This window comes from Nothobranchius furzeri, chromosome 1, assembly GCF_043380555.1.
Source record: "Nothobranchius furzeri strain GRZ-AD chromosome 1, NfurGRZ-RIMD1, whole genome shotgun sequence".
Classification (NCBI taxonomy): domain Eukaryota; kingdom Metazoa; phylum Chordata; class Actinopteri; order Cyprinodontiformes; family Nothobranchiidae; genus Nothobranchius; species Nothobranchius furzeri.
In genome coordinates, this window is record NC_091741.1 from 32,735,029 (window position 1) to 32,762,963 (window position 27,935).

The window sequence follows — 27,935 nt, forward strand, 5'->3', positions numbered from 1 at the left end:
TGTGTCTCACCTGGTTATGTCTAACCTGATTGTGTCTCACCTGATTGTGTCTCACCTGGTTATGTCTCACCTCTTTGTGTCTCACCTAGTTGTGTCTCACCTGATTGTGTCTCACCTAGTTGTGTCTCACCTAGTTGTGTCTCACCTGGTTATGTCTCACCTGATTGTGTCTCACCTAGTTGTGTCTCACCTGGTTATGTCTCACCTGATTGTGTCTCACCTAGTTGTGTCTCACCTGGTTGTGTCTCACCTGGTTATGTCTAACCTGATTGTGTCTCACCTGATTGTGTCTCACCTGGTTATGTCTCACCTCTTTGTGTCTCACCTGGTTATGTCTCACCTGATTGTGTCTCACCTGATTGTGTCTCACCTGGTTATGTCTCACCTGATTGTGTCTCACCTAGTTGTGTCTCACCTGGTTGTGTCTCACCTGGTTATGTCTAACCTGATTGTGTCTCACCTGATTGTGTCTCACCTGGTTATGTCTCACCTCTTTGTGTCTCACCTGGTTATGTCTCACCTGATTGTGTCTCACCTGATTGTGTCTCACCTAGTTGTGTCTCACCTGGTTGTGTCTCACCTGATTGTGTCTCACCTGGTTATGTCTCACCTGATTGTGTCTCACCTGATTGTGTCTCACCTAGTTGTGTCTCACCTGGTTGTGTCTCACCTGGTTATGTCTCACCTGATTGTGTCTCACCTAGTTGTGTCTCACCTGGTTATGTCTCACCTGATTGTGTCTCACCTAGTTGTGTCTCACCTGGTTATGTCTCACCTGGTTATGTCTCACCTGATTGTGTCTCACCTAGTTGAGTCTCACCTGATTGTGTCTCACCTAGTTGTGTCTCACCTGGTTATGTCTCACCTGATTGTGTCTCACCTAGTTGTGTCTCATCTGGTTATGTCTCACCTGATTGTGTCTCACCTAGTTGTGTCTCACCTGGTTGTGTCTCACCTGGTTATGTCTCACCTGATTGTGTCTCACCTGATTGTGTCTCACCTGGTTGTGTCTCGCCTCTTTGTGTCTCACCTGGTTATGTCTCACCTGATTGTGTCTCACCTAGTTGTGTCTCACCTGGTTATGTCTCACCTGATTGTGTCTCACCTAGTTGTGTCTCACCTGGTTGTGTCTCACCTGATTGTGTCTCACCTGATTGTGTCTCACCTGGTTGTGTCTCACCTGGTTGTGTCTCGCCTCTTTGTGTCTCACCTGATTGTGTCTCACCTAGTTGTCTCACCTGATTGTGTCTCACCTAGTTGTGTCTCACCTGGTTATGTCTCACCTGATTGTGTCTCACCTAGTTGTGTCTCACCTGGTTATGTCTCACCTGATTGTGTCTCACCTAGTTGTGTCTCACCTGGTTGTGTCTCACCTCTTTGTGTCTCACCTGGTTATGTCTCACCTGATTGTGTCTCACCTAGTTGTGTCTCACCTGGTTATGTCTCACCTGATTGTGTCTCACCTAGTTGTGTCTCACCTGGTTGTGTCTCACCTGGTTGTGTCTCACCTGATTGTGTCTCACCTGGTTGTGTCTCACCTGATTGTGTCTCACCTGGTTGTGTCTTGCCTCTTTGTGTTTCAGTCGTCTCTCACCTTGTTGTGTCTCACCTGATTGTGTCTCACCTGGTTGTGTCTCACCTGATTGTGTCTCACCTGGTTGTGTCTCACCTGATTGTGTCTCACCTGGTTGTGTCTCACCTGGTTACGTCTCACCTGGTTACGTCTCACCTGGTTATGTCTCACCTGATTGTGTCTCACCTGATTGTGTCTCACCTAGTTGTGTCTCACCTGGTTGTGTCTCACCTGATTGTGTCTCACCTAGTTATGTCTCACCTGATTGTGTCTCACCTAGTTGTGTCTCACCTGGTTGTGTCTCACCTAGTTGTGTCTCACCTGGTTATGTCTCACCTGATTGTGTCTCACCTGGTTGTGTCTCACCTGGTTGTGTCTCACCTAGTTGTGTCTCACCTGGTTATGTCTCACCTGATTGTGTCTCACCTGGTTGTGTCTCACCTGGTTGTGTCTCACCTAGTTGTGTCTCACCTGGTTATGTCTCACCTGATTGTGTCTCACCTAGTTGTGTCTCACCTTGTTGTGTCTCACCTGGTTGTGTCTCACCTGGTTATGTCTCACCTGATTGTGTCTCACCTAGTTGTGTCTCACCTGGTTGTGTCTCACCATGTTGTGTCTCACCTGGTTATGTCTCACCTGATTGTGTCTCACCTAGTTGTGTCTCACCTAGTTGTGTCTCACCTGGTTGTGTCTCACCTGATTGTGTCTCACCTGATTGTGTCTCACCTATTTGAGTCTCACCTGGTTGTGTCTCACCTGGTTGTGTCTCACCTGATTGTGTCTCACCTGGTTGTGTCTCACCTCGTTGTGTCTCACCTAGTTGTGTCTCACCTGGTTATGTCTCACCTGATTGTGTCTCACCTAGTTGTGTCTCACCTTGTTGTGTCTCACCTGGTTATGTCTCACCTGGTTGTGTCTCACCTGGTTGTGTCTCACCTAGTTGTGTCTCACCTGGTTATGTCTCACCTGATTGTGTCTCACCTAGTTAGGTCTCACCTGGTTGTGTCTCACCTGGTTGTGTCTCACCTGGTTATGTCTCACCTGATTGTGTCTCACCTAGTTGTGTCTCACCTGGCTGTGTCTCACCTGGTTGTGTCTCACCTGATTGTGTCTCACCTGATTGTGTCTAACCTGGTTGTGTCTCACCTGATTGTGTCTCACCTGGTTGTGTCTCACCTGGTTATGTCTCACCTGGTTGTGTCTCACCTGGTTGTGTCTCACCTGGTTATGTCTCACCTGATTGTGTCTCACCTGATTGTGTCTCACCATGTTGTGTCTCACCTGGTTGTGTCTCACCTGATTGTGTCTCACCTAGTTGTGTCTCACCTGATTGTGTCTCACCTGGTTGTGTCTCACCTGGTTGTGTCTCACCTGATTGTGTCTCACCTGATTGTGTCTCACCTGGTTGTGTCTCACCTGATTGTGTCTCACCTGGTTGTGTCTCACCTGGTTATGTCTCACCTGATTGTGTCTCACCTAGTTGTGTCTCACCTGGTTGTGTCTCACCTGGTTATGTCTCACCTGATTGTGTCTCACCTGATTGTGTCTCACCTGGTTGTGTCTCGCCTCTTTGTGTCTTAGTCGTGTCTCACCTGGTTGTGGCTCACCTGATTGTGTCTCACCTGGTTGTGTCTCACCTGATTGTGTCTCACCTGGTTGTGTCTCACCTGATTGTGTCTCACCTGATTGTGTCTCACCTGGTTGTGTCTCACCTGGTTACGTCTCACCTGATTGTGTCTCGCCTGTTTATGTCTCACCTGATTGTGTCTCACCTAGTTGTGTCTCACCTGGTTGTGTCTCACCTGGTTATGTCTCACCTGATTGAGTCTCACCTGATTGTGTCTCACCATGTTGTGTCTCACCTGGTTATGTCTCACCTGATTGTGTCTCACCTAGTTGTGTCTCACCTGGTTGTGTCTCACCTGGTTGTGTCTCACCTGTTTTTGTCTCACCTGGTTGTGTCTCACCTGGTTGTGTCTCACCTGGTTATGTCTCACCTAGTTGTGTCTCACCTGGTTATGTCTCACCTGATTGTGTCTCACCTGGTTGTGTCTCACCTGGTTATGTCTCACCTGATTGTGTCTCACCTGGTTGTGTCTCATCTGGTTGTGTCTCGCCTCTTTGTGTCTCAGTCGTGTCTCACCTTGTTGTGTCTCACCTGGTTATGTCTCACCTGATTGTGTCTCACCTGATTGTGTCTCACCTGGTTGTGTCTCACCTGGTTACATCTCACCTGATTGTGTCTCACCTGGTTGTGTCTCACCTGGTTGTGTCTCACCTGATTGTGTCTCATCTGGTTGTGTCTCACCTGGTTACGTCTCACCTGATTGTGTCTCACCTGGTTATGTCTCACCTGATTGTGTCTCACCTGGTTGTGTCTCACCTGGTTATGTCTCACCTGATTGTGTCTCACCTGGTTATGTCTCACCATGTTGTGTCTCACCTGGTTATGTCTCACCTGATTGTGTCTCACCTATTTGTGTCTCACCTGGTTGTGTCTCACCTGATTGTGTCTCACCTGGTTGTGTCTCACCTGGTTGTGTCTCACCTAGTTGTTTCTCACCTGGTTATGTCTCACCTAGTTGTGTCTCACCTGGTTGTGTCTCACCTGATTGAGTCTCACCTGATTGTGTCTCACCTGGTTATGTCTCACCTGATTGTGTCTCACCTAGTTGTGTCTCACCTGGTTGTGTCTCACCTGGTTATGTCTCACCTGATTGTGTCTCACCTGATTGTGTCTCACCTGGTTGTGTCTCGCCTCTTTGTGTCTCAGTCGTGTCTCACCTGGTTGTGTCTCACCTGATTGTGTCTCACCTGGTTGTGTCTCACCTGATTGTGTCTCACCTGGTTGTGTCTCACCTGATTGTGTCACTCCTGATTGTGTCTCACCTGGTTGTGTCTCACCTGGTTACGTCTCACCTGATTGTGTCTCGCCTGTTTATGTCTCACCTGATTGTGTCTCACCTAGTTGTGTCTCACCTGGTTATGTCTCACCTGATTGTGTCTCACCTGATTGTGTCTCACCATGTTGTGTCTCACCTGGTTATGTCTCACCTGATTGTGTCTCACCTAGTTGTGTCTCACCTGGTTGTGTCTCACCTGGTTGTGTCTCACCTGTTTTTGTCTCACCTGGTTGTGTCTCACCTGGTTGTGTCTCACCTGGTTATGTCTCACCTGATTGTGTCTCACCTGGTTATGTCTCACCATGTTGTGTCTCACCTGGTTATGTCTCACCTGATTGTGTCTCACCTATTTGTGTCTCACCTGGTTGTGTCTCACCTGATTGTGTCTCACCTGGTTGTGTCTCACCTGGTTGTGTCTTACCTAGTTGTGTCTCACCTGGTTATGTCTCACCTAGTTGTGTCTCACCTGGTTGTGTCTCACCTGATTGTGTCTCACCTGGTTGTGTCTCACCTGATTGTGTCTCACCTGGTTGTGTCTCGCCTCTTTGTGTCTCACCTGGTTATGTCTCACCTGATTGTGTCTCATCTGATTGTGTCTCACCTAGTTGTGTCTCACCTGGTTGTGTCTCACCTGGTTATATCTCACCTGATTGTGTCTAACCTAGTTGTGTCTCACCTGGTTATGTCTCACCTGATTGTGTCTCACCTAGTTGTGTCTCACCTGGTTATGTCTCACCTGATTATGTCTCACCTAGTTGTTTCTCACCTGGTTATGTCTCACCTGGTTGTGTCTCACCTGGTTATGTCTCACCTGATTGTGTCTCACCTAGTTGTGTCTCACATGATTGTGTCTCACCTAGTTGTGTCTCACCTGGTTATGTCTCACCTGATTGTGTCTCACCTAGTTGTGTCTCACCTGGTTATGTCTCACCTGATTGTGTCTCACCTAGTTGTGTCTCACCTGGTTGTGTCTCACCTGGTTATGTCTCACCTGATTGTGTCTCACCTGATTGTGTCTCACCTGGTTGTGTCTCGCCTCTTTGTGTCTCACCTGGTTATGTCTCACCTGATTGTGTCTCACCTAGTTGTGTCTCACCTGGTTGTGTCTCACCTGGTTGTGTCTCACCTGATTGTGTCTCACCTGGTTGTGTCTCACCTGATTGTGTCTTTCCTGGTTGTGTCTTGCCTCTTTGTGTCTCAGTCGTGTCTCACCTTGTTGTGTCTCACCTGATTGTGTCTCACCTGGTTGTGTCTCACCTGATTGTGTCTCACCTGGTTGTGTCTCACCTGATTGTGTCTCACCTGGTTGTGTCTCACCTGGTTACGTCTCACCTGGTTATGTCTCACCTGATTGTGTCTCTCCTAGTTGTGTCTCACCTGATTGTGTCTCACCTGGTTGTGTCTCGCCTCTTTGTGTCTCACCTGGTTATGTCTCACCTGATTGTGTCTCACCTAGTTGTGTCTCACCTGGTTATGTCTCACCTGATTGTGTCTCACCTAGTTGTGTCTCACCTGGTTGTGTCTCACCTGGTTGTGTCTCACCTGGTTGTGTCTCACCTGATTGTGTCTCACCTGGTTGTGTCTCACCTGATTGTGTCTCACCTGGTTGTGTCTCGCCTCTTTGTGTCTCAGTCGTGTCTCACCTGATTGTGTCTCACCTGCTTGTGTCTCACCTGATTGTGTCTCACCTGGTTGTGTCTCACCTGATTGTGTCTCACCTGATTTTATCTCACCTGGTTGTGTCTCACCTGGTTACGTCTCACCTGATTGTGTCTCGCCTGTTTATGTCTCACCTGATTGTGTCCCACCTAGTTGTGTCTCACCTGGTTATGTCTCACCTGATTGTGTCTCACCTGATTGTGTCTCACCATGTTGTGTCTCACCTGGTTATGTCTCACCTGATTGTGTCTCACCTAGTTGTGTCTCACCTGGTTGTGTCTCACCTGGTTGTGTCTCACCTGTTTTTGTCTCACCTGGTTGTGTCTCACCTGGTTGTGTCTCACCTGGTTATGTCTCACCTAGTTGTGTCTCACCTGGTTATGTCTCACCTGATTGTGTCTCACCTAGTTGTTTCTCACCTGGTTGTGTCTCACCTGGTTATGTCTCACCTGATTGTGTCTCACCTGGTTGTGTCTCGCCTCTTTGTGTCTCAGTCGTGTCTCACCTTGTTGTGTCTCACCTGATTGTGTCTCACCTGGTTGTGTCTCACCTGGTTACATCTCACCTGATTGTGTCTCACCTGGTTGTGTCTCACCTGGTTGTGTCTCACCTGGTTACGTCTCACCTGATTGTGTCTCACCTGGTTATGTCTCACCTGATTGTGTCTCACCTGGTTGTGTCTCACCTGGTTATGTCTCACCTGATTGTGTCTCCCCTGGTTATGTCTCACCATGTTGTGTCTCACCTGGTTATGTCTCACCTGATTGTGTCTCACCTATTTGTGTCTCACCTGGTTGTGTCACACCTGATTGTGTCTCACCTGGTTGTGTCTCACCTGGTTGTGTCTCACCTGGTTATGTCTCACCTAGTTGTGTCTCACCTGGTTATGTCTCACCTGATTGTGTCACACCTAGTTGTGTCTCACCTAGTTGTGTCTCAACTGATTGTGTCTCACCTGTTTGTGTCTCACCTGATTGTGTCTCACCTGGTTGTGTCTCGCCTCTTTGTGTCTCAGTCGTGTCTCACCTTGTTGTGTCTCACCTGGTTATGTCTCACCTGATTGTGTCTCACCTGATTGTGTCTCACCTTGTTGTGTCTCACCTGGTTATGTCTCACCTGATTGTGTCTCACCTAGTTGTGTCTCACCTAGTTGTGTCTCACCTGATTGTGTCTCACCTGGTTGTGTCTCACCTGATTGTGTCTCACCTGGTTGTGTCTCGCCTCTTTGTGTCTCAGTCGTGTCTCACCTTGTTGTGTCTCACCTGGTTATGTCTCACCTGATTGTGTCTCACCTGATTGTGTCTCACCTTGTTGTGTCTCACCTGGTTATGTCTCACCTGATTGTGTCCCACCTGATTGTGTCTCACCTTGTTGTGTCTCACCTGGTTGTGTCTCACCTGATTGTGTCTCACCTGGTTGTGTCTCACCTGGTTATGTCTCACCTGATTGTGTCTCACCTGGTTGTGTCTCACCTGGTTACATCTCACCTGATTGTGTCTCACCTAGTTGTGTCTCACCTGGTTGTGTCTCACCTGGTTATGTCTCTTCTGATTGTGTCTCACCTGGTTGTGTCTCACCTGGTTGTGTCTCACCTGGTTGTGTCTCACCTGATTGTGTCCCACCTAGTTGTGTCTCACCTGGTTGTGTCTCACCTGGTTATGTCTCTTCTGATTGTGTCTCACCTGGTTGTGTCTCACCTTGTTGTGTCTCACCTGGTTATGTCTTACCTGATTGTGTCTCACCTGGTTGTGTCTCACCTGATTGTGTCTCACCTGGTTGTGTCTCACCTGGTTATGTCTCACCTGATTGTGTCTCACCTGATTGTGTCTCACCTGGTTGTGTCTCACCTGGTTATGTCTCACCTGATTGTGTCTCACCTAGTTGTGTCTCACCTGGTTGTGTCTCACCTGGTTGTGTCTCACCTGGTTTCCAGGGCGGTGGGTTGTTCCATGTCTCAGCTGCTCTGACAACAGGACATGTGATTGGCGGGAGGTTGCCTGGCAACCAGACAACTGTTATCACCCACTGGTGGACCGCCCCCTGCTACAAGACTGTCTGACGGGAAGGAAGGTGAGGTCATGTGACTGGACTGGACTGAGTTTGTCCAAATGAATGAGTTGGGCTTCAGGTGCATTTCTTCAGGTTCTGTTCATTGGGGATTCGACCAATCGGGGGATGATGTACTTCCTGATGGAGAGGGTGAACTCCAGCCTGGAGGACTGGGGAAAAGCTCACCACACTTTGGTCTACCAGAACCTGAACAGAGGCCAGACTCAGGTCAGCTATTCGTATTATCCTCAGTTCTGGTTGGAGAAAAGCCAAAGACCGACGTTCAGGGAGGCTCTGCTGCAGCTGATCCACAGGTGAGAGCAGGTGAACCGTCAGACTCAGGTGGGAACATCTGGACCTGATCTGCATAGCTGTCTGAAACAGTCCACATTCTCAGTTTGGTGTCTCATTGTGTTTGTGAAGGTCTCGGCCGTTGCTGAACTCCAATCAGACAGTTCTGGTTGTAGGAGGAGTCCAGTGGCTAAATGCCAAGCACCTGAGTACGGTGCAGGAGGTGCTGGACAGGTAAGAGGGTTCTGGGTGGGGTAACTTCCATAGGTCTCTATGGAGCTCCCACTCAGAGGTTTCTTCTACCTCCACAAACCTTCTGCTCCCACTCAGAGAGTCTCTTGGTGACATCCTGGTGGTGGTGAAGTCTTTGGGGATGGGGTTCCACCTTCCTGTGGATGGGATCAGGTCTCTGAGTCTGGTAGGTGTCAGTCTCCTCCCGTCAGGGTTTCAGTTCAAACATCCATCCAGTGTGGTTCATGTCTGGTTCCAGACGCAGATTCAAAACCTGTTCAGAGAGAACGAGAACATCATCTCCACCGCTGAAGGCCTCGGATTCGAGGTCGTTGACACCTTCGGCATCACCATGGGCCGACACAAGGAGTTCCTGGCGGGACGCTGCGCCTGCCATTTCCATGAGGTAAAGGTCGCCGCCCTGAGGTGTAGCACACCACAGGAAGTCTTGTGGATTCAAATGTTCTGTTGTCTCAGGTGGAGAAGCTCCGATCCTCAAAACAGCCAGACAGTGCGGCATCTACCACCAAATGGAACAGAACCGCACAAACTGGACCCAAACCCAGCAGTCCACTGACCGTCCTGCACACAGACCAGGCAGGCGGGACCTTCCACGTTACAGGTCCAGTAAACCGGGTCTACTCCGAGATCTTATTGAGCCGCTTGTGTCCCAGATCCAGAGAGGAAGTCATCAGGTGAGACTCGCCTGCCGTCTGTGGGACAAGGACTGTCCAGGTCCACTGAGATGATGCAGAACCATACTGGCTCTTCTGGGTCCAGTTACGGAGAAGAACAGGAAGTCCAGCAGTCAGGACTCGTAAAAAACACTCGATTGAAGACTAGACTAGATCAGAAGAAACAGCTGGATCAGGGCTGAGCCGAGCCCGGCAGACCTTCTTCCTGATGTCGGAACATCTAACCCTAACCTGTGACCAAATCCTGGAATCGGTTCTCCTTTTGTGTCTGGTTGTCAGTTTTTGGTTCCAGAAGCATCTTCCTGTGGACCACGTCCTACCAGAGCTTTAGTGGTTCTGGTTCCAGTACAGGCGGTAAACGGGCCCAGTTCTGTGGTTCTGGCTTCATTCCACCACATGTTTTATCCCTGTCCCTCAGAACGTCCTGTTGGACCTCAAACCCGCCACCTGGTTCTGAGCATTCCACGTTTGTGTCCTCCCTGTCCCCATGTCCTCTCTGTCCCCATGTCCTTCATGTCCCCATGTCCTCCCATGCCTCCCTGTCCCCGTGTCCTCTCTGTCCCCATGTCCTCTCTGTCCCCATGTCCTCCCATGCCTCCCTGTCCCCGTGTCCTCTCTGTCCCCATGTCCTCCCTGTCCCCATGTCCTCAGTGTCCTCTCTGTCCCCATGTCCTCCCTGTCCTCTCTGTCCCCATGTCCTCTCTGTCCCCATGTCCTCCGTGTCCTCTCTGTCCCCATGTCCTCCCATGCCTCCCTGTCCCCGTGTCCTCTCTGTCCCCATGTCCTTTCTGTCCCCATGTCCTCAGTGTCCTCCCTGTCCCCATGTCCTCCGTGTCCTCTCTGTCCCCATGTCCTCCGTGTCCTCCCTGTCCCCATGTCCTCCGTGTCCTCTCTGTCCCCATGTCCTCTCTGTCCCCATGTCCTTCCATGCCTCCCTGTCCCCGTGTCCTCTCTGTCCCCATGTCCTTTCTGTCCCCATGTCCTCAGTGTCCTCTCTGTCCCCATGTCCTCCCTGTCCTCTCTGTCCCCATGTCCTCCCTGTCCCCATGTCCTCCGTGTCCTCTCTGTCCCCATGTCCTCCCATGCCTCCCTGTCCCCGTGTCCTCTCTGTCCCCATGTCCTTTCTGTCCCCATGTCCTCCCTTTCCCCATGTCCTCCGTGTCCTCTCTGTCCCCATGTCCTCCCTGTCCCCATGTCCTCCGTGTCCTCCCTGTCCCCATGTCCTCCCATGCCTCCCTGTCCCTGTGTCCTCTCTGTCCTCTCTGTCCCCATGTCCTTTCTGTCCCCATGTCCTCTCTGTCCCCGTGTCCTCTCTGTCCCCATGTCCTTTCTGTCCCCATGTCCTCCCTGTCCCCATGTCCTCTGTGTCCTCTCTGTCCCCATGTCCTCTCTGTCCTCCCTGTCTCCATGTCCTCCCTGTCCCCATGTCCTCCGTGTCCTCCCTGTCTCCATGTCCTCCCTGTCTCTGGGTCCTCCCTGTCCCCGTGTCCTCTCAGTCCCCATGTCCTCTCTGTCCCCATGTCCTCCCTGTCCCCATGTCCTCCGTGTCCTCCCTGTCTCCATGTCCTCCCTGTCTCCGTGTCCTCCCTGTTCCCGTGTCCTCCCTGTCTCCATGTCCTCCCTGTCTCTGTGTCCTCCATGTCCCCGTGTCCTCCGTGTCCTCCCTGTCCCCATGTCCTCCGTGTCCCTATGTCCTCCCTGTCCCCATGTCCTCCGTGTCCTCCCTGTCTCAGTCATTTATGACTTTTCTGATATTGTTCACCTGAAACTGAAGTTTAATATTTTTCTACAGATGTTTGATGATGTAATAATTGATCTTTTCTACGTAATAAATACTTTTTAGAACCAACTGAATGTTCGTGTCTCTTATTGATCCTGTGGGCTGTCCTCCGGGACACTTTGTCCTCCCTGGTTTCCGTTTTCATCAGAATCCAGAAAATCTTGATGCCAACGTTTGTTTTTCTTCTGCTCCACTTTTGTTTGTTGCTCACACATCAGGAGGTTTTAATCATGACGTCTATGCCATACCTCTGACGTCAGCGCTCCAGCTGCTCCAATCAGGACCGTGTGGGATTCGGACTTGGTCCTGTCTGCTGCGGGGACCAGCACACTTCACGTTAGCAGTCAGACTTTAATGGCACGAGGAGCAGGAGTAACGCGCGCGCTGCTGGACCAGAGACTTCCGGTGCCTGATGTGGAGGGATGGAGACGCGGAGCTCTGGAGTTCCGAACCTGCGGGCCCTGATTCTGCTGCTGGTCTCTGTGAGTCCGCTGGGCTGCGGGGCCAGCTGGATGTGAGTACGAACCCATCAGAACCATGACCCGTTTATTCTGACTAGACCCCCAACCCCCTACCTGCACAGTTGGGACTCACCTGTGAAGAAAAAAGACTTCTTTCAGAACCGGTTCGTGTGGTACCGAGGCCCAGTTTCAGCTCCGCGTGATATTCCAACCTAACAGGACTTTTCTGCAGAACTGAGCAGAAATCAGCTGATTTCACTCAAAAGCCGCGCGCCACTGATTTTATCTGGATGAATTTTATTTATTATTATTATTATTATTATAAATGATACTATCCCGTTATTCTATAATACGTTAGTATCATTAAAGCTAATGTTATTATTAACAGGGTAATATTAATATTTATGTTGTTAATGATAACATAATCATCGATGGCAGAAGCTTTCCTGCTGAACGTGTGTGTGTGTGTGTGTGTGTGTGTGTGTGTGTGTGTGTGTGTGTGTGTGTGTGTGTGTGTGTGTGTGTGTGTAGGTGGCTCGGCGTTACTTCCAACGGGACTCCGGAGCTTCCCACCTGCAGCAGCCTCAGCCTGAGCGGCCGGCAGCGCGAGCTCTGCCGCCGGAAGCCGTTCCTGCTGCCCAGCGTGCGGGACGGGGCTCGGCTGGCGGTGACGGAGTGTCAGAACCAGTTCAGACTGGAGCGCTGGAACTGCTCCACCTCTGAGGAGCCACCGGTGTTTGGACTAGAGCTGACCAGTGGTTAGAACACACACACACACACACACACACACACACAGAGGAAAAAAAACATTTATCGGATCATCTTCTTGCCTTTATAACAATGTTTAATGTAAAGTTTAGTTCGGTACAAAGTTTAATTACAGCAGTCCAACCAGAGGAGCCTGGATTCGTATTCTGTTATGTGTGACGTCTCAAACAGCGTCACCGCTCAGCCATTAAAACCACCAGCAGGGTGAGAAGTACTGTCCACACATACTACACCTTTTTGCATCAGTTTCATTAAAACTGTTTCATTAATTATCTTCAGCTGGAAGATAACTTTGAGGTGGAGCGACTGGAATTGGTTGCGGTCACCTGTTGTGATCGGTTAAAGCAGCTCTCACCTGTCTGAGGGTAGGCCCCGCCCACAACGCCGCGGCTCCCAGTGTTTTCTTTACGGTGGGAAACGGGTAATAACGGCTCTGTGGCGGGAAAAGGCGGCCGACCCCTGAGGCTACGTGAGGAGCGTTGGTGCGCTCCCGGGAGCTGCGTCCGGCGCACGGTTCATTCTCAAAGTGGCGCAACCCAAAAACTATAATTAACACACGATCGTTCAAGTCCGCACAGGTTCTCTACTTTGCCTGACGCGCGCGCTGCGGCGACTCCACCTCACTGACGCAGCATCGAAACACGCGCCAGCTTTGCGGTCAGGAGATCCCTTTGATCTGCGTAGCTCAAAAGTCACTGATGAGGTGAAAAAGCAAGAATCCAGGTGTCACGCGCGCGCAGGTGAGGTGGGGATCCAATTGCAGGAGAAGGCAGGCAGGCTAACAGGAAGGAGAGGGTTTAAATACAGGAGGAGCTGGGACATAGGTGGCTGGACGCAGGGACGGGACAGGAGAGGAGACCGGACAGGAAATAGTTCAAAACAAGGAAACAAAGTAAAATGTAGGTAGATTTATGTCCGCTACACGTTTTTACCTGTATAACACAATACGTTATACACATGTCATACCTATTCAATACAGTTCCCATCACATTTAACACTCACACAGCCAAGGCAGCACAGAGCCAACCCCCCCATCACCGAAGCCTCTGTGTATTCCCACCCTGTCCAGGAGTGATGCAGGGTTTGTAAAAACAAGTCAGACATCACTGACGTGTTCTAATAATGACAGGAGAAACAAACATGTCTGACACGCCGTCTCATCTGCTTCTTGTCTTAACTCACACACGTCTGTAGCAACAAAAGCGTTTGAAAGCGTCTGCCTGTGGATTCTCTGAACGTTTCCACGGAGTCCATGACAAACGTTTTTCATTGTCCCTACTGTAGCCTCCAGAAGGTCCGTTTTCCACCTACAGCGTGACCTCTTCAGTATCAAGTCACATGGAGACATAACCTTTAACCTTTTAGAAAGCACCCATCAGTGTTTTATCTCTGGCCCCATCCCCACGGTTGATACAGGAACTGGACGCTTTAGCTGAATTTACCTGTGAACACCTGGCTCTCTCCTGTCGCTGTGCAGCTCAGCTTTGCTTTTATTGACAGTTTTAACATCTTCTGGGGCAGGAAGCATCTGTTTGGGCCTGACGGACTCCATCTAAATAGACAGGGAACCCACACACTTAAGCCTGGCCTGCCCACGACCACCTCCGCCCACCGCACCACCCCCAGCTGCCCCCATGTCTTGATGTCCCACTGGTCCAGGAACCTGTGAACCCAGTTATGATTTAACAGTAGACTTGAATCTACTCTGGATCTGCTCGCTCCACCTAAGATTAAAAAGCTACAGCCGGCTTCCCCTTGGAGCAATGAAAACTTAAACATGATGGAAAGATCTTGCAGGGCGGCGGAGAGAAAATGGAGGAAATATAAGAACAAAATTAATGAACAAATATACACTAAATTATTAAAATCATACAACAAAGCAGGTAGAAATTCCAGAAATATTTACTTTTCTAAAATCATCTCTGAACACAAAAATAATCCCAAAATTCTGTTTTCCTCAATCACAAATGTTTTGGGTGGTGGATTTAGTTCTCTCCAGAACCCCCTCGGAGGAGTTAGCAGCCCACTTCAGAGGGGAGGTAGACACCATCAGACGTAACATTTTATCCTCCCAATGTCATGCTGCTCCCGATCAGTCTGAAGGTGTGTGTCTACCTGAGGAAACACCGGACCGTGTTGTCTTGGTTGAAGCTGAGATTATTGATAAAGTTTTCTCCTCAGTGAGGCCCACCACGTGTGTCCTGGACCCGATCCCCACAAGGTTTTTAAACGATGTTCTGATTCTTTTAGAGACGAGGTTTTAACTATGATGAACTGTTCCCTTCAGACGGGGGTCTTTCCTGCTGCTTTTAAACGGGCGGTGGTCAGACCCCTGTTGAAGAAGAGCAACTTAGATTTTAATGATTTAAACAATTATCGACCGGTATCTAACTTACCATTCTGAAGCAAAATTTTAGAGAAGCTTGTTTTAATACAAGTTAATGACTTTATCAACCACCAACATGTCCTGGAGAAATTTCAGTCTGGTTTTAGGGTGAACCACAGCACTGAGACGGCCCTTCTGAAGATTTTAGAACAAATTATGATGCTCGGAGGGCAACAGTGTTGGTTCTGCTGGATCTAAGCGCTGCCTTTGATACAGTAGACCACACTGTTCTTTTAACCCGTTTAAAACAGATCGGCCTCTCTGGTGCTGTACATAGATGGTTCACATCCTACCTCACAGACAGGACTTTCATGGTGAGTCTGGATACCTGTTCCTCTGGGGTCCACAGCATCACATGCGGGGTGCCTCAGGGATCAATTCTAGGCCCAGTGCTTTTTAACCTCTATATGCTCCCTCTGGGCAGCGTCATCAGGAGACATGGGGTGAATTTCCACAGTTACGCTGATGATACACAGTTGTACATCTCCGTGTCTCCTGATGACGCACAGCCAATGGAAACACTTTTTAACTGCATTTTAGATATTAAATCATGGATGACTGAAAACTTTCTCCAGCTCAACCAGGGCAAAACTGAAGTTTTAGCCATTGGTCCTGAGACCCAGAGAGAGAAACTTTTACCTAAACTACAGTCAATGTCTTTATCCATCACTACAAGTGAAGAATCTGGGCGTTATTTTCGACTCTGAGCTGACTTTCATCCCCCACATTAAAAACATCACAAAAACAGGTTTTTACCATCTTAAGAATATCGCCAGAGTCCGTCCCATTCTCTCTCGGGCCAATGCGGAGACGCTAGTGCATGCTTTTATTACCAGTAGAATTGATTACTGCAATGCCCTGCTTTCTGGTCTTCCCAAAAAGAGCATCTCAGGTTTACAACTCTTACAAAACTCAGCAGCACGTGTCCTGATGAAGACCAGGAAGCAGGAGCACATCACTCCGGTTTTAAAATCACTGCACTGGCTCCCCGTATGTTTCAGGATCGATTTTAAGGTTCTTTTAATGGTTTTTAAGTGTCTTAATGGTCTCGGGCCTTCTTATCTTTCAGAACTGCTTTTACTGTATAAACCCTCGCGGTCTCTGCGCTCCTCTGGCAGCCGTCTCCTGGTTATCCCTAAAGTTAAGACTCACACGCACGGCAAGGAGTCCTTCAAGTACTACGGCCCTCGCCTTTGGAACGGGCTGCCGGAGGACCTCAGGTCCGAAGGGAACATCCGAGCTATTAAGAATAGGCTCAAGACCCACCTTTTCAGCTTAGCTTTTAACTGATTACTATTTATCTAGTCTGTTTAACTGTATCACCTGTCATATTTGTTTATTTATATACATACCTATTTATCTCTTTTACTTAATTTTATTATTTTATTTACATCTTAGTGTTTTTATATTATTATGTTTTCTTTAACTATCTTTATAATCACTTTTTTTCAGTTACTTTCTATCCATATTAGCTTTTGTTATTTTACAGTTATATATTTTAATCCTCCAGTGTTTCCTCTGCGGAGCCCTCTGCCTTGGGGCCGGTGGTCGGCGGCGGCGGCGGCCGGGGCGCTCCTCGGGTAGTGCCCGGGCAGTGGTGGGGGTCTCCGCCCTGCCTTCCTGGGCGTCATGGGCCGGTGTCTTGGCTGCTGCCGTGGATCTGCTGCTGTCGAGGCAGATGGCTCCGCTGATGATGTGTCGTCCATTACCTGACCCATCTGAACTCAGCCTATTGTTCACTCTGTTGTTCATGTGTGTGTGTGCGTGCGTGTGTATATGTGTGTGTGTGTGTGTGTGTGTGTATGTGTGTGTGTGTGTGTGTGTGTGTGTGTGTGTGTGTGTGTGTGTGTGTGTGTGTGTGTGTGTGTGTGTGTGTGTGTGTGTGTGTGTGTGTTCTGTCTTCTCCATCCCCAGTGAGTCGTGGAGGATGGCTGCTTATACTGAGCCAGGATTCTCTGGAGGTTTCTTCCTGTTAAAAGGGAGTTTTCCTCTCCACAGTCGCTGCATGCTTGCTTAGTATGAGGATTGCTGTAAAGACTCTGACACTAGTCAGTGACTCGATGCGACCTGCTGGGTTCCTTATATAGGAAACTTGTTACTGATTGGCAACGGAAACTTGTCCTACTGAACTGTTTGCTAGAGACCAGAAACTTGCTCTTCATAAACAACCATTTGTCTTTTCTTTCTTTTACTCCGCCCCCAATCTACAGGAACCAAAGAAACAGCCTTTATCTATGCGGTGATGGCAGCAGGGCTCGTCCATGCCGTCACTCGCTCATGTAGCCAGGGAAACATGACAGAGTGCGGCTGCGACGCCAGACTTCGTGGTGGCAAAGGGGGCGGAGCCTCCTCTGTGGAGAGCTGGCACTGGGGAGGTTGCTCGGACCACATCCTGTACGGGACCTGGTTCAGCCGTAGGTTCATGGACAACACAGTGAAGAACATATCAACAAGCCATGGCAGTTACACACTGAGCAGCATGAACCAGCACAACAGTGAGGCCGGGAGACAGGTAAGACTCACCTGATGTACCTGCTCTGTTGAAGGCAGAGTATGTAAGTTGAAATTGTTAAATCACTTTAAAATCCTAACATTTGATCATCTGACCCTGTTCTATGAGAAAAAGTAAGTAAAGTTTCATTTTTTTATTTTTCTCATAAGTCCCGCCCCTGGCCCCTCCTGCTGAACAAATATTTCTGCAATCCTAGCTTAACTTCTGAATCTAATTTCATCTCTAGTCTTCTTCCACTTATCCGGGTCCGGGTCGCGGGGGCAGCATCCCAACCAGGGAGCTCCAGACCGTACTCTCCCCGGCCACCTCCACCAGCTCCTCCGGCAAGACCCCAAGGCGTTCCCAGACCAGATTGGAGATGTAACCTCTCCAACGTGTCCTGGGCCGACCCGGGGGCCTCCTGCTGGCAGGACATGCCCGAAACACCTTCCCAGAGAGGCGTCCAGGAGGCATCCTGACCAGATGCCCAAACCACCTCAACTGACTTCTTTCGATCCGGAGGAGCAGCGGTTCTACTCCGAGTCCCTCCCGAATGTCCGAGCTCCTCACCATATCTCTAAGGCTGAGCCCGGCCACCCTACGGAGGAAACTCATTTTGGCCGCTTGTATCCGCGATCTCGTTCTTTCGGTCATTACCCAAAGCTCATGACCATAGGTGAGGATTGGGACGTAGATCGACCGGTAAATCGAGAGCCTGGCTTTCTGGATCAGCTCCCTCTTCACCACGACAGATCTGGTCAGCGTCCACATCACTGCAGACTCCGAACCAATCCGCCTGTCGATCTCCCGATCCCTCCTGCCCTCACTCATGAACAAGACCCCAAGATACTTAAACTTTTCCACTTGAGGTAGGACCTCTCCCCCGACCCGGAGTTGGCAAGCCACCCTTTTCCGGTCAAGAACCATGGTCTCAGATTTGGAGGTGCTGATCCTCATCCCAGCCGCTTCACACTCAGCTGCGAACCTACCCAGCAAGAGCTGAAGGTCGGAGCTGGATGAAGCTAGGAGGACCACATCATCCGCAAAAAGCAGAGACGAGATTTTCCTGCCATCAAACTCGACACACTCCACACCACGGCTGCACCTAGAAATTCTGTCCATAAAGGTAATGAACAGAACCGGTGACAAAGGGCAGCCCTGGCAGAGTCCAACCCTCACTGGGAACAGGTCCGACTTACTACCGGCTATGCGGACCAAACTCACGTTCCTCTGGTAAAGGGACTGAATGGCCCTTAACAGAAAGCCACCCACCCCATACTCCTGGAGCGTCCCCCACAGGGTGCCCCTGGGGACACGGTCATTAGCCTTCTCCAAATCCACAAAACACATGTGGATTGGTTGGGCAAACTCCCATGCCCCCTCCATCACCCTTGCAAGGGTATAGAGCTGGTCCACAGTTCCACGGCCAGGACGAAAACCACATTGCTCCTCCTCAATCTGAGATTCAACTATTTATCGGACCCTCCTCTCCAGTACCTTGGAGTAGACCTTTCCAGGGAGGCTGAGGAGTGTGATCCCCCTATAGTTGGAATACACCCTCTGGTCACCCTTCTTAAAGATGGGGACCACCACCCCGGTCTGCCACTCCACAGGAACTGCCCCCGATGACCACGCAATGTTGCAGAGACGTGTCAACCATGACAGCCCTACAACATCCATAGCCTTGAGATACCCAGGACGAACCTCATCCGCCCCCGGGGCTCCGCCGCTGTGTAGTTGTTTGACTACCTCAGCAACTTCTGCCCCCGAGATTGGACAGTCCATCCCCAGGTTTCCCGGCTCTGGTTCCTCCTCGGAATGCACATAGGTGGGATTGAGGAGCTCCTTAAAGTATTCCTTCCACCGTCCGACTATTGCCCCAGTTGACGTCAGCAGCTCCCCATCCCCACTGTAAACAGTGTGAGCGAGGTGCTACTTCCCTCTCCTGAGGCGCCAGACAGTTTGCCAGAACTTCTTTGGTGCCGATCGATGGTCTTTCTCCATGGCCTCACCAAACTCCTTCCATGCCTGAGATTTTGCCTCAGCAACTGCCACTGCTGCACCCTGCTTTGCTATCTGGTACCTGTCTGCTGCCTCCGGAGACCCACAGACCAGCCACGCCCTGTAGGCCTCCTTCTTCAGCCTGACGGCTCCCTGAACCTCTGGTGTCCACCAGCGGGTACAGCGGTTGTCACCACGCCTGGCACCAGCCACCTTACGACCACAGCTAGCAACAGCCACCTCAACAATTGCAGAGTGGAACAAGGCCCACTCGGAGTCGATGTCCCCCACTGCTCTCGGGACGCCGTCAAAGCTCTGCTGGAGGTGGGAGTTGAAGACTGTCTTGACAGGTTCTTCTGCCAGGCGTTCCCAGCAGACCCTCACTATGCGTTTGGGTCTGCCAGGTCTACGCGGCATCTTCCCCTGCCATCTGATCCAACTCACCACCGGGTGGTGATCAGTTGACAGCTCAGCTCCTCTCTTCACTTGGGTGTCCAAAACATACGGCCGCAGGTCAGATGATACGACTACAAAGTCTATCATCGACCTGCGACCTAGGCTGCCCTGGTACCAAGTGTACCGATGGGCATCCTTATGTTCGAACATGGTGTTCGTTATGGCCAAACTGCGGCTTGCACATAAGTCCACTAATGAAACACCACTCGAGTTCAGATCAGGTGGGCCGTTCCTCCCAGTCACACCCCTCCAGGTCAAGCTGTCATTGCCCACGTGAGCATTGAAGTCCCCCAGCAGGACAATGGAGTCCCCTGATGGAGCACTATCTAGCACTCGTCCCAGGGACTCCAAAAAGGGTGGGTACTCTGACCTGATATTTGGCCCATAAGCACAAACAACAGTCAGGACCCGTTCCCCGACCCAAAGGTGCAGGGAAGCTACCCTCTCGTCCCCTGGGGTAAACCCCAACACACAGGCAGAGAGTCTTGGGGCTAACAAAAAGCCAACCCCAGCCCTCCGCCTCTCACCCGGAGAAACTCCAGCAAAGGAGAGTGTCCAACCCCTCTCAAGGACTTGGGTTCCAGAGCCAATGCTATGTGTTGAGGTGAGTCCGACTATATCTAGCCGGTACCGCTCAACCTCTGCCACAAGCTCCTGCTCCTTCCCCGCCAGCGAGGTGATGTTCCATGTCCCAAAAACCAGTTTCCTTGTCTGGGGATCTGACCGCCAAGGCTCCCACCTCGGTCTGTCACCCGATCCACACTGCACCGGACCCTTCATGTTCCTCCTGCGGGTGGTGGGTCCACAGTTGGATGAGCCCATGTATCCGGTTCGGGCTGGGCCTGGCCGGGCCCCATGGGCGAAAACCCGGCCACATGCACTCGCTCACGGGCCCCAACCCCCAGGCCTGGCTCCAGGGTGGGACCCCTCTGGGCCGGGTACTCCGACTCCTTGATGGTTCATCCATGAAAGATCCTCTGAACCGTTATTTGTCTCACCCTTCACCTAAGACCAATTGGTCATGGGAGACCCTACCAGGGGCACAAAGTGCCCCAGACAACACTGCTCCTAGGATCATTAGGGCACTCAAACTCCTCCACCACGATAAGGTGACGGTTCAAGGAGGAAGCATCTCAGACCACAACTTTATCTTATTTACCAGAAAGCTTACAAAAGCACGGACAGAAAATTACTCATGCAGTTCTTCCAATAATAGATCGTTCAATGAATTTATTCCAAGAAATCGGTGAGATAATGTAACAGAAGCACTAAAATCAACCGACTGGGAACCTCTACTGCACAGTAAAGACCCACAGTTCTGTAATAGCCACCTAACTAACTCACCCAAAAATTTATCTACTTACTCCTCTAAAGGCCGACAGTGTGCAAATAAAACACCTGCTCTGCCATGGATAAACAGTGAATGCAAAACCCTTATGAAAAAAGAGATCTACTCCTAAAACAATACTTGAAAACAGGACTAACTCTGGACAGACAACATTTCACTTCAATGTGAAACAAGGTAACACTAAGCCTAACACAAGCCAAAGCTACCTTCTTCAGTAATTTAATAACGAATGCCAACGGCAATGGTTAACTTATCTGGCTAAACCTGAATAGACTCCTAGGCCACCGCTCAAACAAAAACATCAAAGTAACTGAAATACATGTTAATGGCACCATTATTAGAGAACCCTCACCCATTGCCAGCACATTAAACAGCTTTTTTATAAACTCAGCCAAGGAGATCAGTCAGAAGTTCAACCCCATCATCCCCATCGCAAACACAAAAGATACCGATCAGAACCTTTTGACAATCACCCAAATCACAGACACTGAGGTGGCTAAGATAATTGCGGGCCTAAAAAACTCAAAAGCCATAGATGCATTTGGCCTAACTTCTAACTAACTACTAAGAACACAGAGACCTCCTTATTCGCCCAATAACACACTTACTAAACATGTCTTTTGAAAGATCCACTGTCCCATCAGACTGAAAAATCGCAGCAGTCACCCCAACATTCAAATCAGGCGGTAAAACTGACATGGCCAATTATTGCCCCATTAGTATCCTCCTGGTTGTGTCCAAAATAGCAGAGAAATGGGTAGTCAAACTTCTAACCGCACATCTTGACCAAACCATCAATACACAGAATGCAGTTCGGCTTCAGATCCAATCATTCTACAGAAACAGCCTTGTGCGTGTTGGTAGAGAACCTGAAAAGCTTGCTGGACAAGAGTCACTGCGTCGGGGCAGTCTTTCTAGATCTAAAGAAAGCTTTCGACTCAGCCATTGCATGCTATTATCCAGGCTGACTCAATTTAACATCTCTAACCGAGCTCTTCAATGGTTTGCCTCCTACCTAAGTAGACGTAAACAGTTTGTGGCGTTAGATCGAACAAAATCCACACATCTGGACTGCGAGACCGGTGTTCCCCAAGGATCCGTTCTTGGATCAATATTATCTTCTCTCTTCATCAACAACCTACCTGACATCTGCAAAAATGTCTACACACAAATGTACGCGGACGATGTTGTCATATACCTGCAAGCTAACAACATCGAATAGGCTGGTAATGACCTAACAGCGGCTCTATCATTAATCTACGACTGGTTAAATGAATCTTGTCTCCTACTAAACACCTCCAAAACTGTATGCATGCACTTCACAAAATGTCGTTTAAAACAACAAAAACCAAATGTATCCCCCCCCCCCCCCCCCCCCCCCCCCCGTGTCCTGTCTGGCTGTGAAGCAAACAGAATTGATGTCTGAATGCTGGTGACAAGCCTTACAGATTTACTCTCAGATGGAGCATCAAAGCGTCTGCTTTTAATGTCACACCTGACGGGGTGGGGGGGTGGGGGGGGTTTCCACAAAAATAAACAATAATGAACAAGAGTCTAGACCTGCAGAAAGAGAGAAGAAAAAAAACAAATAAACAAAAAACAAACAAAAAATTAGACACAACAATACAACAAAATCAAGCTATCACTGTGTCAACTTTCATTTAATTTAATTTAATTTAATTTCATTTCATTTATTTATAAAGCCCCTTCTGCGACCAATGCAGACACCCATGGTACTGAACTCAACACAATAAAAACATAAAACCATCAGAATAAAATATAACAATCGTAAAACCAGCATACTGTAAAGTCATTTAAAAGAGGAGAGTAAAAGCAAAAAATAAAATCCAGAAAAAGATTAAGAGGCCGGGGCATCGAAACCGGTTAAAATTTGCTAATCCTGAAAAGTCTTGACAGAAAAATTGGTCTTAAGGTGAGTCTTAAAACCCCCCAATGAGGGTGACTGACGCACCACCAAAGGCAACTGGTTCCAAAGTGCAGGTGCCAACACCGAGAACGCACGGTCCCCCCATGACCTGCACTTAGTGTGTGGAACGATCAACAGCTCCCTGCCGGCTGAGCGAAGGGCCCGCGAGGGGGCATACCTATGCAAAAGGTTGCCAATATATGCTGGAGCAGTTCCATGTAAGGCCTTGTAAGCCAGTATCAAGACCTTGAATTTTGCCCTGTATTGTACAGGCAGCCAACTTGATGAAGAAATATATAATCAACATTGTTTAACTGAACAATCACGCGATAATAAATCACAGTGCATTAAGTGCCCACCATAGCCTTAAGATCAAATGTATTCTGAAGGGGGTAGAACTTGAGCTAGCACCAAAGGTCAAATACCTCGGGGTCACCCTAGACCCAACGTTAACCTTCAAAAGCCACATAAGAAAAGTAACCCAGATGCTCAAGTTCAATAATGAAAACTTTTACCACATCAGGAACAATCTAGACACAAAGACTGCCAAGATCTACTTTCACGCGATGATCAGCTCCCACTTAGAATAGGGCCTGACAACTTGGTCGCTCAACTGCCCAACTACACTAAAACCGGTCATAACACAATACAAAATATGCCTAAAGCTGCCTGATCAAAAACCCAAGGCCAGTGGCGGTTCTACATGGAATTACTCCCCGGGCGAGGAACCCTTTGTGCGCCCCCCCACCCCCACCCCCACCCACCGCCACACCACCCCACCTGCACGAACACACGCATGTTTTCTACAAACAGGCTTGTTTTATTAGAACGACTATTGAACATTCATTTTTCTAAGTTGCACATATTTACATTAATTACTATGAAGTTGTCAGAATGTAAAGCAATATACATTATATACTGTATCACAATATATAGAATCAAATATACAAAAACAAACAATAACTAAACATTAAGAATATATGAACATAATATATAATAAATATTCTAAATAGCAAAAATATTTCACACATAACAAACTAAAGATAATCACTACAGCATTGCACTTACAACAGAAAACACAAACTAAAATTAAAACCTAACCTTGATGCAACGTCATCAATAATGTCATCATATGAAATCTGCTCCCCTACTGAGTGATTGATACTAATCAGAGCCAGGTGAGTGAGCCGCCCCTGAAACATAGTTGACCTCAGGTATGACTTGATCAAGTTTTGAAAAGCTCCTCTCAGCTTGAGCCACAGTGACTGGCAGAGCAGTCCAAAAGTTGGGGTAGATCTCCAATAGATATTTATCATGATCTATAATATTTTAGAATGGCCCCTGAAATTGTAATTTAAACTAACATAAAAAACTGTAGACTACCAAAAATGCCAATTTTTACAGAACAAATCATGTAAAAATAATCAGTGCAGGCATCTGCAATAAATAAACAGGATAGTTAGTGGTGACTGGGGAGTTTTCTTCTGCTTGTAGAGTTGTTTTATTTATTATTATGTGAACATGATCAACATGTGTTGTTGTTCAGGCAGGCCACAGGCTGCAGCGAGCATTTAACAAATCCTAGTTTGAATCAGTAAAAAACGATTCAATGAATTTTTTCGAACCATTTGAATATTCGTTTCAATATTTCAGCCCTATTAGCTCTGTTAGCAATTAGTTGACCGAATTTAACCGTTAAAATCCCAGTTACCTGGTTCAAAAAATTGAAAACATGCATCATCTCCTCTTTTCTTCCTGAATCGGACACCTGGTGGTTTTAGCCTTTTTATGTTCATCTCTTCTGTTTGGCTCTTGACTCAATAAGTTTCCTTTAGTCAGGACTAAACAATTTGACCTCGATCGTTTTGTTTTTCCTTTTTTTATTTGGTCATTTCACACAATTCAGAAACAACTGAAAGAACGATAGGCCTGTGTTTATGATATGAATGAAATGTGCGTTAAATGGAAGAACATCAAGATGTGATTGACTTTAGCCATGTTAATACAGTTGATTCAGCCCCTAACCGCGCTTTTCATTTGGAAAGACGCAGAGGTGAATTCCCCCGCCACACCCCTCCCCTTCCTCTTCTTACACACACACGGAGCACGTGAACGTTCTCGGTCAGCAGGAGCGCCTGCAGCTGCAGGGGGCGCCAACTCGCTGTTTCCAATCCAGACACTGTCATATAACCGATAAGAGAAAACCTCGGTGCGGCGCAGATTTCTTTTTTTCTTTTTTTTTTTTTTACTCAGCGCCTGTGCGCCCCTTTTGTGTCATGAAAAAATGCCGCCCCGGGCAACTGCCCTGTCTGCCCGTGCCTAAAACCGCTACTGCCCAAGGCCCACCACCATTGCCACGTGTTGAAAAAGCATAAACTCCTCAACCTGGACAATCTAATCAAACTCAAAAACTTGTGTCTAACATACAAGGTACTACACTCTCTCGCCCCACCTCCGCTAAGCGACTTTATTAGATGGAATGGCACCTCAAAAAGAGCCACCTGGGCATCATCACACGGGGACTCAGTGATCCCTTACAGAAAAACAACATTTGGGCGCAAAGTCTTCTCAGTACAGGGGGGCCACCAGTGGAGCAGCCTCCCCCAATCCATTAGACAATGTTCCACCTTCGCCACATTCAATTCGGAAACCAAAAAATGGCTCTGGTCAAATCAGCTATGTAACCACGGTGCAAAAACATAATCATGAAACCAAGATATTATCACTACAAACGCAATTCTTGTATGCTAATAGCGTGTATTCCTTACACAAAATCTGTAATAATGCATGCTAAAAATGTGATCTATGCTATCCTCACCAATGGGCCTACGACTGTACTGTATATATGATGTATTTATGATTTACCCCTCAGTACTTATTATCACTGCTCACCTAAATGATGCCATTGGACCACTTTTTATTATCACTGGACCACTTTCTGAATGTCAGAGAACCCCAAAGTGACAAATACCTCGGGTCCGCAGTGACCAGAATCTCATATTTGTGTCTTATTGATGTTTTATTAATATATTTATTTATTTATTGTTTTTTTTTATTTCCTTGTCAACGAACTGTTAACATCACTGGACTTTTATGTGACAACCATCTCAGGACTACAGATGGAAATTAGCCCTAGGCCACAATCTGGCGTGTTTACGTTCAAGCTATCCCTAACTGTATGGTCATTAACACACACTGTCACAAATAAAATATTCATATTCATATTTAACTCCTCCACTTGAGGCAGGAACAAATGAAATGAAACTAAGTTTAAAAGCGCTTTTTAGAAATTCCCATGAGACGTTCTAGACAGTGGAGTAGGACTTATGCTGGAGACACTTTTAAAAGAAGAAGGAAGCTTTGAGATCTAAAAGGCGTCATCGGTTGATGAAGAGTTGGTAAAAAGCTTTTGGTCAGGTAGATCCTAAGTAATCGATGGTATTTTAGTGAACTGTAACTGATAAATTGTTTTATTAAGATGAAAACCTTCAGAGTTTTGATGTGACAGACAGACCAAGGTGGTTGTTGATCTGATAGTAGGAGTACTTCCAGGAGGGCCAGTAACAAACAGTAAAAACATTTCAAATGACATTTCGTCCCTTTAGCTCCCACCAGGGGGAGGTTCCTGTGCTATTCCAGCACACGTATAACCTTTCCTTGTGCTGCAGGTGATTGAGAGGACGATGTCCACAGACTGCCGCTGTCATGGAGTTTCTGGTTCCTGTGCGGTGAAAACCTGTTGGAGAACCATGGCACCATTTGACCGGATCGGTTCTTATCTGAAGGAGGAATATGAGCAGAGCATCCAGGTGTTGGATCGTTCAAGGAGGAAGACGAAGAAGAAGGGCCAAAGAGGCCCTGTCAACAAACACAGGCTCATCTACCTGAACAAGTCTCCAAACTACTGTCTGAAGGACCGGCAGAAGGGCATTACTGGCACCAGGGGGCGCCGCTGCAACCGGACCTCCACCGGGCCGGATGGTTGCAACCTGCTGTGCTGTGGCAGAGGATACAACACACACGTGGTGAGGAACATCCAGCGCTGTGAGTGCAAGTTTGTCTGGTGCTGCTATGTCCACTGCAGGCGCTGCGAGAGCATGAACGACATACACACCTGTAAATAAAAACACACCTGTAAATAAAAACACATGTAAAGAACAGCACTCCTATAAAGAACAGCACACATGTAAACAACAGTACACATGTAAAAAACAGCACACATGTAAAGAACAGCACTCCTGTAAAGAACAGTACACATGTAAAGGACAGTACTCATGTAAAAAACAGTACACATGTAAAGAACAGTACTCATGTAAAAAACAGTACACATGTAAAGAACAGTACACATGTAAAGGACAGTAGACATGTAAAGAACAGCACACATGTAAAGAACAGTACATATGTAAAGGACAGTACACATGTAAAGAACAGCACACATGTGAAGAATAGTACTCCTGTAAAGAACAATACACATGTAAAGGACAGTACACATGTAAAGAACAGCACACATGTAAAGGACAGTACTCATGTAAAAAACAGTACACATGTAAAGAACAGTACACATGTAAAGGACAGTAGACATGTAAAGAACAGCACACATGTAAAGAACAGTACATATGTAAAGGACAGTACACATGTAAAGAACAGCACACATGTAAAGGACAGTACTCATGTAAAAAACAGTACACATGTAAAGAACAGTACACATGTAAAGGACAGTAGACATGTAAAGAACAGCACACATGTAAAGAACAGTACATATGTAAAGGACAGTACACATGTAAAGAACAGTACACATGTAAAGGACAGTACTCATGTAAAAAACAGTACACATGTAAAGAACAGTACACATGTAAAGGACAGTAGACATGTAAAGAACAGCACACATGTAAAGAACAGTACATATGTAAAGGACA

At 48.1% G+C, this 27,935-nt stretch overlaps 2 protein-coding genes across 5 annotated transcripts in view; both read left to right on the forward strand.

The window, feature by feature from the left end:
• Positions 1 to 9,685, forward strand: part of cped1 (cadherin-like and PC-esterase domain containing 1) — a 35,454-nt gene extending 25,769 nt beyond the window's left edge. For 3 of the 4 annotated variants that reach the window (XM_070555430.1, XM_070555403.1, XM_070555367.1), the window contains 6 exons: positions 8,069 to 8,205; positions 8,278 to 8,498; positions 8,608 to 8,709; positions 8,806 to 8,893; positions 8,966 to 9,112; positions 9,184 to 9,583. In XM_070555430.1, the coding sequence (XP_070411531.1) occupies positions 8,069 to 8,205; positions 8,278 to 8,498; positions 8,608 to 8,709; positions 8,806 to 8,893; positions 8,966 to 9,112; positions 9,184 to 9,405 (917 nt within the window). In that variant the 3' untranslated portion in view covers positions 9,406 to 9,583. Of the gene's footprint in view, positions 1 to 8,068; positions 8,206 to 8,277; positions 8,499 to 8,607; positions 8,710 to 8,805; positions 8,894 to 8,965; positions 9,113 to 9,183 lie in introns of all 4 variants that reach the window. The other variant, XM_070555384.1, reaches the window with a different exon arrangement.
• A 1,791-nt stretch (positions 9,686 to 11,476) lies between these two features.
• wnt16 (wingless-type MMTV integration site family, member 16) lies at positions 11,477 to 27,287 on the forward strand. Its single transcript, XM_070555578.1, has 4 exons — positions 11,477 to 11,695; positions 12,174 to 12,400; positions 17,007 to 17,308; positions 26,688 to 27,287. Exons 1-4 carry the CDS (start codon positions 11,604 to 11,606, stop codon positions 27,141 to 27,143), a joined length of 1,077 nt encoding a protein of 358 aa, XP_070411679.1. The 5' UTR covers positions 11,477 to 11,603; the 3' UTR covers positions 27,144 to 27,287.
• The last annotated feature ends 648 nt before the right edge of the window (positions 27,288 to 27,935 follow it).